General features: G+C 42.1%; 1 protein-coding gene across 2 annotated transcripts in view; it reads left to right on the top strand.

Annotated features, from left to right (window-relative positions):
* The window catches only part of LOC144756282 (uncharacterized), a 444,819-nt gene extending 433,708 nt beyond the window's left edge, over positions 1-11,111 (top strand). For both annotated transcript variants that reach the window (XM_078645943.1, XM_078645942.1), the window contains exons 20-21: positions 8,863-8,976; positions 10,664-11,111. In XM_078645943.1, coding sequence (XP_078502069.1) covers positions 8,863-8,976; positions 10,664-10,710 — 161 coding nt within the window. In that variant the 3' untranslated portion in view covers positions 10,711-11,111. The remainder of the gene's footprint in view (positions 1-8,862; positions 8,977-10,663) is intronic.
* Positions 11,112-12,916: the final 1,805 nt, after the last annotated feature.

The following is a 12,916-nucleotide window of genomic DNA, read 5'->3' as shown; positions in this document are numbered from 1 at the left end:
GCACAGAGATTTAGAAAGCTCCTTAACCCCTTCCATGCTTGTGACGGAACCACTCCATCACAAGCCATGGGTGGCGTGTGCTCATGACGGAGTGGTTCCGTCATGCTGCGACCGCGCCGCCCACGCGGCACTGATTCTCCGCCTGTGCGGGCGAATTAGTGAGTGGGCGGGACCATGACGGAACCACTTCGTTATAAGCACAGCGCGCCCGTGGCTCGTGACGCAATGGTTCCGTCACAAGCATGGTGGCGCCGCGTGACACCCCCCCTCCCACTTCCCCCCCAGCGCAGCGGTGGAATTACCGCCGCGGCCAAGGGTTTAAAACATGGTTATTCACCTCAGCGTAAGTCTGAATTTAAGCACACAGTAAATCAACAGGGCTTCAGCAGATCCTATAACTAGCGCCAAGAAACCAATCGGTGTATGTGCGCTCTATAAGGTCATTTAACATAACATAACATCCCAGGTCATATTTGGACACCTCCCTAACTGTTCTGATGGGTGAGATCCCCCCTAGGTCTAGTCCTCTTTTCACCTTGCACTTGTCGCACCACTGTCTTGTGCTGGTATGTGCCGTATCCACCCATGCCCCTCCTACTGACTGACATGTGTGCAATATAATGTACGTATTATATTATATTACGTAGTGGCTTATGGTTCTTATACGTATAATATTTTATTATGCAGTGGCTTATGGTTCAGCCGCACCTTCTGTTGAAAAGGCATTTATTAAGCTGTTTATAACTTTGTCAACCGTACGTGGATCTGCACCAACTTTGACAGTCACTGAGAGTTGACAGCTAAGTTCTGACACACAGATTTTCATGCAGTTTTGTGCAGAGAAAAATATGAAAGGGGGCGGCGGGTGAAAATAGTTTTGCCATTTTTTTACTCGCATCCACAGCAATAAAAGCTGAACCGAACAGCCAACCTAAAAGAACGCAAAGCTTTAAAGTAGAACTTGTGTATATGCGCACTTTAAAATACTGATTCAGAAAATTAAAAATTCCGTCAATCATATTTGAATTTGTTCTCATATGTGATTGGATGATGAAAGCGATGTATTTTTCCTCCAGCTTTAAAATGACGTTTCAAAAATAAAATCATAATTTTCACACTGTTGAATAGAATTCAGGCAATACTGGGGTGGAGGGGGAAGATTATATGAGGTGCTCAACCCTTCAGGGTGTTTGAAAGGGCACTCAGATGTTTGGAAAACGGCAATATAAAAAGAACTCAAAAAGATGAGTTCACTGTAATTTTGTTCCTTTCAAAAATGTGATTTAGCAGTTATTAAATTACGCCTCTAAAAAACTACACTTTTTTGTACAAAATGACAGTTTTCGTTTACGCAGAAAAATAAAAATAAATTATTAATAAAAACTTTTAAAAAATGTGAAATAGAAAAATAGGACAGGAACACATTCAAAGGGGATTAAGAGAAAACAGAATCAAGTGGCCATCGCAAGGGCTGCTATTACAGATATCTTCACCGCTAAAGCAGTAAATAAAGCCACAGCCAATAGAGAGATGGTATATGAGGTTAATGAACTGGTCGGCCATCAACTAGCTGTCCGTATGCGACAACAGGCGTCAGATAATGTGATTCGGGAGATAGCGGACCCAGTAAAAGGCCAAATTACCGACCCAGAACTGATTAGAGAAGCTTTTTGGCTATTTTATAGTTCTCTCTGTATGGAGGAGGGGGGAGTTAATGCCATAGAGATTCAAGATTATCTAGATAGAAGCAGCCTCGCTAGGTTTTGCGAAACAGATCAAGCTATACTAGAAGAACGCCCTAATTTAGAAGAAATAGTAACAATAATTAAAAATCTACCGAAAGGGAAAGCAACGGGTTTAGATAGTTTACCATCTGAATTTTTTTAATTTTTTTGGGACCAGTTGAAAGATATCTTACTGGAGCTATTTAGATAAATTTTCAAAGGAGGGCATCCCCCAACTCTTGGTCCCGAGCAAAAATAGTAATTTCTCCTAAAAAAAATATAAACCACCAGATCAACTAGGCCCATCACCCTCATGAACGCAGACTCAATTTTTTTTTCTAAACTGCTGGCATATCAAATTGACCCCATCATCCACAAGGTTATTGCTAACTATCAGCACGGCTTTGTGCCGGGAAGATCGACGGTCAATCATATCCACAGAGTAATTACATTATTTGATCATTCAAAAGTTGCAGGAGACCCTATGGCGTTGGTCTTTCTCGACGCCGAGAAGGCCTTCGATAGGGTCTTCTGGCAATTTTTGTGGTCTGCCATGACTAGGGTAGGCATCCCTAGGGGGTACATCCAGGAAGTACAACAGCTATATGTAAACCCTCGGGCTATGGTATTAGTGAATGCCAGTCTTACAAAGGAGATGTGTATAACTCGAGGAACTAGGCAGGGGTGTCCATGCTCCCCCCTACTTTTTGCACAATATCTCTTCAAAGGTTTTACCTCCAGATCACGCTTTTTTAAATCTAGGAGTAACTAGCAGCAGTTTGGTGTTAGAGCGGAGGGCTCTGGAATGACTATATGGACGAAGTCTCTTAATGAGATAGGCTGGTCCTAAGCCTTTGGTAGGTCGGGGTCATAGCTTTAAACTCGATTCTTTTTGAAACGGGGAGCCAGTGCAATTTCCGCAAATAGGGGGAAATGTGTTGTCTTTAGAGAGATGCCACCGACCAGATGGGCAGCTGCATTTTGAACCGTCTGGAGTCTGTGGCACAGTCCTGCTGACAGGCCCAGATAAAGTCCGTTAGCATAGCCTAAGTGCGAAGTTATGAGCGCATGGACTATGGTTTTGCGAGTATTGCTGGGCAAGTAGTTGATAAACTTTTTTATAATTTTAATTTTACAAAAGCAGGCAGCAGAGACTGTTTGTACTTGATTAGCGAAGGACAAGCGGTTGTCCCACCTGACACCCAGATTTCTAACCGAGTCTTTAGGGAGAGGGGCAATGCTCAAGTCTTCCGGCCACCAGAGATTAGAGGCTGGGGGCGAAGGTTGATTGAAAAACCGGACCTCAGTTTTTCCAGCGTTGAGTCTGAGAAAATTGAGATCCATCCATTTCGCAATGTTCCTGAGGTATGTTTTTAAGGGATCAAAAGTGGTGGCAGATAGTTCCTTATAGGAAAAAAGGAGCTGGATATCATCAGCGTATGATGTTATTTTGATTCCCGACTGAGATATCAATTCGGCCAAAGGAGTAAAATAAACATTAAAAAGAAGGGGGCTCAACGAGGAGCCTTGAGGGATGCCCCATTTGAGTGGCCTAACCAAAGAGGTGTAAGGAGGAGTATGGACCTTTTGTTTACGGCCTGAGAGAAATGAGGCAATCCAGTTAAGGGCCGTACCCTGGATTCCAATGGATCTCAGCCGTTTCAAGAGGATTGGATGAGAGACGGTGTCAAATGCTGCTGACAAGTCCAGCAGCACTAACACCGCCCCCGATCCCCGGTCAAGAGTCCACCGCACGGAATCGGCCATTTCAATCAGGGCCGACTCCGTGCTGTAGCCCGAGCGAAATCCATACTGAGAATCATGGAGGAGGCCCTTGGACTCAATAAAGCTGGCAAGTTGTTGATGGGCCAGCTTCTCCAAGATCTTGGCCGGAGCGGGGAGGAGGGAAATTGGCCTATCATTTCCGGGCGTCTCTGTATCCGCATTAGCTTTTTTCAGAATAGGGACTAGAAATTGGTGTTTCCATACCTCTGGATACGTGCCCGAACTCAGGGAGGCGTTCCATATGGAATTAAGATAGGGATTGAGGAGTCCTGCTAGTGCTTTGCATTGTTTCGCTGGCCAGGGGTCACTGGGAGAACCGGATTTGCACTTGAGTAGTTCCTGGAGGGTGATGTCTTCTGAAATTTCAGAAAATTCTGTGAGAACTGATGCAAATGTTTGATTAGCTGTCAGTTCTTCCCCGATATCGGAACTGTCCAATTTAGGGAAGGAAGCATAGATAAGAGCAATTTTCTCTTCGTAAAACTCGGAGAGTTGGTTACAGAGGGACTGAGACACAGGCTGGCGCTGATTCAAAGCCTGCGGATCAGTAAACGATTTAACAATTTTAAATAACTCTCTGGAGGAATTGCTGACTTTATCAATTCTATCTGATAAAAAGCTTTTTATTGTGTTTTATGATAAGTTTACGGTATTCTTTAAGAGCTGTCCGGTACTCGATTTTACTGTCTGCCGAGCAAGTAAATCTCCAGCAGCGTTCCAGTATTTTACAGGCGGACTTTTTTTGTCTCAGTTCCTCTGAGTACCAGGGGGTGAAGGAGAAGGCCTGAAGGTTTTGATCGGTCTGAGAGGGGCTAATGAGTCAATAGCTTTGCCCACCAATTCGTTAAGGTTGGAGATACTTGAGTAAAGGTCAGGAACTAAGGACGGATTGGAATCTTTTAAGTAATTGTATAAGGATTCCGGGGAGATATTACTCCAATTTCTACAGACCTCCCTAGGAGTTGAAAAGGGTCTATCATGATGGGTCATATGAACAGAAAAGGGAATTAGAAAGTGATCAGACCATATTACTGGTTTTGCATCCATGACCGAAATGTCGGGGAGATTAGAGCATATAAGGTCTAACGTGTGGCCGGCTTTGTGAGTGGGGCGAGCTACTAATTAGACAAGATTACAACCTGCCAATGTGGAAGTGAAATTCGAGCTGAGAGAGCAGGTTACATCATCCACATGTAAATTCAAGTCACCTAAAATCGAAAAGTTGGCAAAGCGCATGCATGCTTGGATGATGTAATCCATAAGGGCTGGTAAATGGGAGGGGCTAGAATTAGGGGGTCCATACATCAACAAGCCAGCAAAACATATAGACGCCGAAAGTTTGATGCAGAAGGGGAGACCCTCGATGCAGTCAATTTGGTGAAGTAATCGTCCATTTAGTTTTATAGATAATAGCCACCCCTCCCCCTTGTTTACCATTTTGTCGATTGGCACATAGTATACTATAACCTTCTGGAATGGCCAGAGTCAGGGCAGGGTTTGTCTCCTCACTAAGCCAAGTTTCTGTCAAGAATAGGAGGTCCCAATCATTATCCTGAAGGGACTGAAAGATGTCTAGTGAATGTTTTACCAATGATCTACAGTTTATTAATCGGGCTTTAAGGGATATTGTCACAGCGGGGCCAAGGGACCGCGTCGGGATGTGCGACGGGGGGTTTCTGTCCCGACTGAGATTTTTTACCATAGAGAAACCACAATATTTGCATAAGGAATCCGTGCTCAGAATTCCAGATGTCAAGAGCAGGGGGTGGGAGCACCGCCTAGGTCTACGGTCGGATAACTCGTCTGGCTGCATGTGATCCTACAAGTGGTGTGGAGTCGGGCAGCGTCTCTGGCCCCGACCGCGTGATGGCTTTCCTTTGGCGCGCCTTCAGCGTGCCAGCGGCGCGTCCGCGTCATAGAGAGGCTAAAATAGGGAAATCGGCTCCTCAACACTAGAGCGCCACCCTGCCACAATGGCCGCTCAAGAATGGCAAACCGGAAGTGAGTGAGAGCAGGGCAAATGTCTAGAAGGTGCTCCCTCCACTCAAACAGCACAGGGTAGCTGCGGTGGACCGGGGAGACAACCCTCGAGTTAATCAAGAAGGTAAGGCAAATAAGTGCAGCAACAGAATCACAAGAGTGACATTAAAATCTGACTTTAATATTTTTAAAAAACCAATCTAGCCACAGAACGCTAGCGCAGCGACAAGCTTAGAAGCCACAGGCTGAGTGTCTGCCACATCTAAACTTGAAGACTTGGTGGAATCAAATGTGAAGCCAATATTGGAATCCATGCAAAAGGATCTGCGAAGGCTAGGTAACCTACATCTCTCTTTAATAGGTAGGGCTAACGCCTTGAAAATGGTTTTCTTCCCTAAAATCCTCTACCTATTTAAAGCCATTTCCTTGGAATTTCCCAACATATGTTTTAAAACTTTTAGTTTTCTACCAAATATTGAGTGGTTCTAGGGCTCTCCACTCACCCAGTTGCACCACCTCACTTGCCAAGTCATTATCAGTGTGTTCACTTTAGGTTGTGCACCCAGTGTCCTTTTTTCTGACTAAAAGCCTTCCTGTTTTTCAATGTTTTAAAACTATGGAATGTACATTTTACAGCTTCATGTGGGCTTACGCACAACCTCGGCGTGCCTACAAATTTCTTACCCTTCCAAAAGAAAGGGGCGGGCTCGCCCTTCCAAATCTGAAAGCATATTATTGGGCCTCTTTATAGCTTTATAGCCAGGAATTGTTACAAATTGTGAGGGATGAGGGGAGTCCCAGTGATGGCCAGCCCTCTATCTATCAATTAATTATAGGAAATGAAAATGTAGGATACTTATGGCGTCAACTTTATGATAGTTATCATAAGAAAGTTAAGTTTAAGACGCTATTTAGTGGATATAAAACATGGAAAACAATCAGAAGAATGTTGGGCATTGGAGGAGTTTCATATTATACCCTTTTTAGAGATAACCTTGATCTGCCAGAGATTTCTAGAGACAACTGTATGAAGAAATGGGAGGCGGCCGGAATTACACATTTTGGGAGTCTGTGCTCCTCCGCTGGGATTTTATCATTTGAAGAACTAGGAGAAAAATTTCAGGTGGACAGGCGGGATTTTTTTAAATATCTTCAAATCCGAGACTACATTACTCGAAGAACAGCGGGAGGGACCATTTCCGAGAAATATGCATTAGTAGAAACATTGGGATACAGTAACAAAAACATCATCAGAGGGATATACGCTCTTGTAAATATGATATTCCACGATGACTTAGAGAAAACCGCCCAAAAATGGCAGGGGAAAATAGTTATATCTTTGGAAGAATTCAATAAGGTCTATGCAATGTCACAAACGTGTCTTATGTCCACTAAACTTCAGGTGCAATTTTATAAACTTGACCTGCTGCCCTAGATGTCAAACTTTTAAAGCTGATTTTGTACACATTTTCTCCACTTGTGATGGTTTAATTATGCTGAAACAAGACATTGAGAAATTTGTATCCACTGTACTAAAAAAAACTATTATTTTGTCTAATGAAATAATCCTATTAGGGGGCCATAGATCCTAGCTTTTCTAGGGCAGGAGCAGCATTTATTTGTATTGCCATGGCTGTCTTAAGGATTTGTATAACTTCAGCATGGTTGGATCCGATTGCCCCTTCATTCCAGCAATGGCTTGCGAGGTTATTTGTTATTTATAAACTTGAAATTGCTATCTGTAAGGGTAAGAGAAGACGTAAACAGGGGATGAGAATCTTGGCCCCGTTACTGGATTGGTGTCAAGCTCAAAGTAATAACTTATGATTTATGAAGAACAACGATCCTACTCTATACGTTGTTTTGGTAATTGTGAACTGTAAAGTGTAAATTGCCTCTGAAAATAATGTTGGAATTGATGAATTGTGGATATTTATAATTATGTATGAAGTTTCATGTATGTTTACTTGCCTGACCAGGAGGGGGGGGGGGTGCTTATGTATTTACTCTGACAAATTCCAATAAATATATATTTTTGAAAACAAAAACACAGGGTGGGCCCAGTGGGAAAGGGCTACCTGTGGATGGTTGGGCCAAATCATGTGGCCACCCCCTGCTGTGCATGGCCGTTGGCACAGTGGGTGTTGTGCCAAGTACCTGATCACAGATCAGGATCAGCAGTCAACTGGCACTAAGCATGGATGAAAGCCCTTCGCAATGGATGGAGGTTGGGCCTCAGGCCTAGCCTGTGACTGATGGCCTTGCGCAGATTGAATGGGGAAGAATTGTTTAACAAAAGGATATATAAATTCAGTGAATAAACACACTTACAAACTAAATAAGGGTTCTTGCTCAAATGGGCAAAAATCACAGAAACTTCCCTTATTTGGTATGTGATGCACACAATTGAAGCCTTAAACTCACGGTGTCCGACTGTGGTATCTATGACCCCACCGGGTGGCCCCCACAAGGAGTCTAAGGATCCAAGGATCCGATACTTATTAATCCCTCACGGACTGTTTGATGTACGTATGGTGTGGCTTATCACTGATATAATGCACAGTTATCAGGATACATTTTCAAAGCATGTCATCCCTCAGCTGCATATAGGGTTCAGCAGTACTCTCAGCCCTACACCTGCTGAGGTGGAACTCTCATCGGGAGGCCCAACTAAAGCATTACCGTCCCACCTGGCTGCAGCGTGGGGGGTTCTGTGGTCCGACAGTGGTTGTGTCATGATTGAGCTCACAGTAGGAACTGGAACTTCAGGGGAGTGGAAAGTGCATTCCTGAAAGTAAAAGATTGTTAGACATCTCTTCGACAAACCATTGGTACTCTACCATGAATAATGTCTGAGAGCACATACCTCCCCCTCCAGGTCGCTGGACTCTGTCTAATTTCGGCTTTGCTATCTTTGGGCCCAATCTGACGAGGACTATCTTGGCACTACTGTGCTGTAGCTGATTGACTGGCTCTAAGCCTCCTGTATGAGCTCCATGCACTGATTATCCTTATCTCTTGTCCTCTCTTCAAAGAACTCTGAGATCACCATATTGTGGTAAAGCTTTTAAAAAAATCTAAATAATAAATGCTCCAGGATACTTAGGTGTGGATCACAGCAGTTTGATGTTCTTAGTGCTCCTACTGCAAAGGGGATGACTGCAGCAATAGAGTTTCTCTGCTGGACTTTCCCTTCTCATTGGAAGCCTACATCACTAGGATCTTTTTGGCCCCCGTTGGATTTCTGATCAGTGATCCCTGAATGGAATATCTCCAGCTGCCACAAAGCAGCACCACTGTACAATAAAGCAGTTTTTCAAGAATGTATTGTGTTCTTCTGATGTTTAATTCTCCTATTTACTTTTCTTTACAGCAAGGTCTGGTAAATTGGCAGACTCTGAGATAAAGACATTCAAAGACAAGGCCCATTGTTTGCATCTCTCCAATGTCATTGTTTATAAGAGTGCCACACTGCACGAGGAGAAGGGTAAGAAAGTTATTACTTTATTGTATTCCCTTATATTCATCTGAACACAGAGGTATGTAGTGTCTCAGATGATAAATGATCCACCAAGTTAAATGTGTGTTTTGTGATATCCTTGAGGGCCCACCACCTTCCCACCTACAGGCTTGCAGAGCAGCTGAACATATGGACAAGTCAAGTATATCCTTGTAGAGTTGAATTCTGTGTATTTCTTGAAGGTGGACTTTCACACTCTCCATTAAAAGCTTAAACTTCTTTTTGTACATTGAGAAAGGGAAATAATTCACAATATATAATATTTCAGGATAAATACTCATCGGAAAAGAACCAACCTTCACCCAAATGAGGCGTTCTGAGTGTTCCTGTGTATGCATGCGCATAATTTAATACAATCATTGAGAGATTGCTGGTAAACTTTTTATTATCCTGGGTATTTTTAATACCCAATTGATGACTTAAATGCTTGCCTTGCCTATTTAGCCAGTAGATTACCGAATGCTTCTTAAACTGAGGTGATACTGGGAAAATATATGTACTTCCACAGTAAATGACTTGAAATGTCTCAAAAGGTGATAAACAAATTCAACAAAGCATAAGTGTTTTCTCATCTTTTTTCTGGACTGGACATAGAGAAACCTAATCCACATATAGGACTAGGTTTTAAACTCCACCTCACCCTGGATAATGCCCTTATATTATAAATCCATCTTATCCTTCTACCTTATTTTCTTTCTTTTCACAAAAAAGACTTCAAACCTCAAATTTAATTACAATGCAATATATAGCCGAATTAAATAACATTCATAAGTAAATTTAGATGTGTATTTTGCAAGAAATCCGAAAGAAGTGATCTAACACCAGTATTTTGAGCAGATATAGAGCTGTGCCTTATTTCATTTAAGCTAGCAGTGTCACTTCTCTTGTGTGGTCATTCCAGTATGTCACACCAATGTAACCCATTTGGGAATATTGAATTAGCATAGGCATAATTCTCACCTGTCTCAGCCAAAAATATAAATTGACATTGTAGATTTATATTTGAAAAAGAGAACTGAGCAACATGTGAATTTTTTTTATAGTTTTGGTGAGGTTTAATAATACAACTAGTTAGTGCAACTGTTCTTCCACAGATGTTATACGATTGTGCGTTACACCCCTCAGTGTAATCTGAAAGTAAAACGATGATATCGCTCCCATGACCCCACATGCCCTCATATAACATTTACCTTTCTAAGATACTCCTGATCACATTTTTCTGTGGTCGACTAGGCTAGGCTGGGTTCCTTTTGGTTAATTATTTGCATGATGGAAATATCAGGTAGAAAAATGAATTCTCATAACCGTTGCTCTGGAAAATTTACCAACTATCCCATTTTATTGTCACAGCTTCTGCCTTTGACATCTTTTGTTCCTCAGGACTACATAGCTCTTAGTCGCTGTAACAAGCACTAGCTGACGACCCCTCGTACTCCCTCTTCCTTCATAGGACCCATCAGCTATCACCTCAGTCATGTCCGCATGTCACATTTCTTTCTGTAACAACAAATGATTGTATTCTAATAGCTTGAAGAGTAATTGCTACGTTCTGGTGCTCTAAAACTACTTTTCAGGTGTGAAGCACTACAGTATGTATGAAAGGTAAAGGGATGGAAGATATTAACATGTTTATCCTCTCTGATCTCTTCTCTAGGAGAAACTCACCACAAAGGACATTCTGATGAACAGCATCACCACTAATGGGTCATCAACCTCACAGTGCATGGAAGCGGAGCTACCCTTTCCATAGTATATCGATAACTAGTGATTTTGATAATTACTTCCTTGTTTAAAAAGAGAAGAGTTGATTCCTTGTCCCACCACACTGGTCTGGGACCTATACTTGAGCTTTGTGAATTCCATGGAAAGCAAACAAGATTAAAAGCACTTTTCAACTAGATGAAATCTCACACTTAGGTAGGGGGGCCTGCATCTGGCTGCCCTGGTCCGATGCAACTTTATGAAGGATCCTCAGAAGCTCTTTAATGAACTATCTTTGCTTTCCATAATGCCCAACTCTCGTAATTAGGACACCTGAGTCTTCGGGTTTCTCAGACAGTATGCCTGCAGAGATGTGTATGAATAAATATCTAAAATCCTGACATGTTTTTTCGTCATTTCTAAACTTTGCTACAGCTGAGAGTAATATGTTAGAGGGATATTAAGTGGGGACAGAAATTGCTCTGTGTTGGTTGGGATACCTGGGTGGGTTGGTGTGTATTTGTTTATGGACTTGTGGGTTGAAGGCACATAAGAAAGATCTAAACAGCTGTGATGGATCTATGTTGGGGCCAATTTAGTCATGTGGTGTCTGGCACATGCACTGTAGCAGCTGCTGACAACTAGGGTCTTTAGGGTAGACAAATACATATTTCTATCTCCCTCGCTAGCTCTTTCTCTCCATTCAACCACTATATTCTCCTTATTCCATCCCTTCCTCAATCCCTCAGAATCTTGTATTGAATAGATATGTTTGCTCATAAATCAGGTCTGTTCTGTATCTTGTGCTCTTGTGTGTTCTGGTGAGGAAATATCTAGTTTTATTGGGTTTCTCTTACGGACTACCATGTCTTCTACCTTGTGCTTATGTGTTTTATTTTAATGATAAGAGATGCCTTCATCTTACGTTAATGCTTGTTCTGTTATGGAACAACATGTTCTGTCTTTTCTTTATGTGTGTTCAACTAAGGATGGAGATGTGTTGTAGCTTGTGCTTTAGTGTTGTACCTTGCCCTTGGTTATGTTGTGTTAAAGATGATATTCCGTACCCAAATTTGTATTTGTTCTGCTGCTGATGATGATGTGTTGTATATTTTGTGTGTATCTTAACTTCTGTTTGTGTGTCTTCTGTGAAGGATAGATTATGGTCCCACAACTATTGTTCCAATGAACTATAGTTTACATCACTGAGATCAAAGGAAGTTAAACCATTTCTGTGTGATTGTCGAATCTAACCACTCTCTGAACCCTCAAGAGAGAGAGGCAAGACGCTGGAAGTGCCTTCTCCACAATGCAAATACCGATCTTCCTCTGTAAAGATATCTCCAGATTAGAGTCCATTTTCACTTATGTTAGGTCAGTTGTAGAACATGCAGTTGGTGTGTATCCGGGAGTGTGTCTCTCCTGCTAAGCACTCTACCTTCACAGCACTCTGCATTGTCTACTGGGCCATTCATGGCAAAAACACTGTTGCTCATCCAAGCTAAATTCCGCAGATGCTCATGGTACAGAAAAAATCCCTGTATATTGGTATCTTGTATATTTACCCCTACCCGGTGGAACCTGTCATGGAGCTCACTCTCAGCAAACAACAGAAACATTCCAGGCACCTGAATTTCTGAAAGTATCCTGGAAGTTTGGCTACGTTTTTAAGCATCTTCAAGCAACCCCAAGAAACTCTGCTTAACACATGCACTTAGCTCAATAAACTCTTTTTTTTAGTTGTCTGAAAAAAAGTGCAGCACTATACATAAATATTCGTAGTTCATGATTTATAAATACATCATCATAGAAAAATTATGAAGCAATTATTATTATGCCTAGCATCTGTGAAAAGGTAATCTGCCCAGCCAAAGTCCTTTTCAGATTTTTATTTGAAGTTAACACGTAATAGAGACCCCATCCACAAACGGAGCACAGATCCATCACAACTGCTTTCAACCAAGCCTTTCGTTTCTCCCCTGAAGAACCTCCAGCTCCGTTGCCACTTAAGGTATCAGCCTGTACTCTTTTACTTTATTTCTCATACTCTCTTCCCAATTTGTTTCACACATACGAGACTGCTGCAACCTTTCTTTCAACACCTTTGTAAAAGCGTTCTACGACACAATTAGATTCAGGATGATATAGAGCTGCTTTCTTATGTTTCACACCTCTTATCCTCAAAAATTCCTTAACCACCGCTGAA

This window comes from Lissotriton helveticus, chromosome 5_1, assembly GCF_964261635.1.
Source record: "Lissotriton helveticus chromosome 5_1, aLisHel1.1, whole genome shotgun sequence".
Lineage (NCBI taxonomy): Eukaryota > Metazoa > Chordata > Amphibia > Caudata > Salamandridae > Lissotriton > Lissotriton helveticus.
This window is presented reverse-complemented; position numbering and strand designations above follow the sequence as displayed.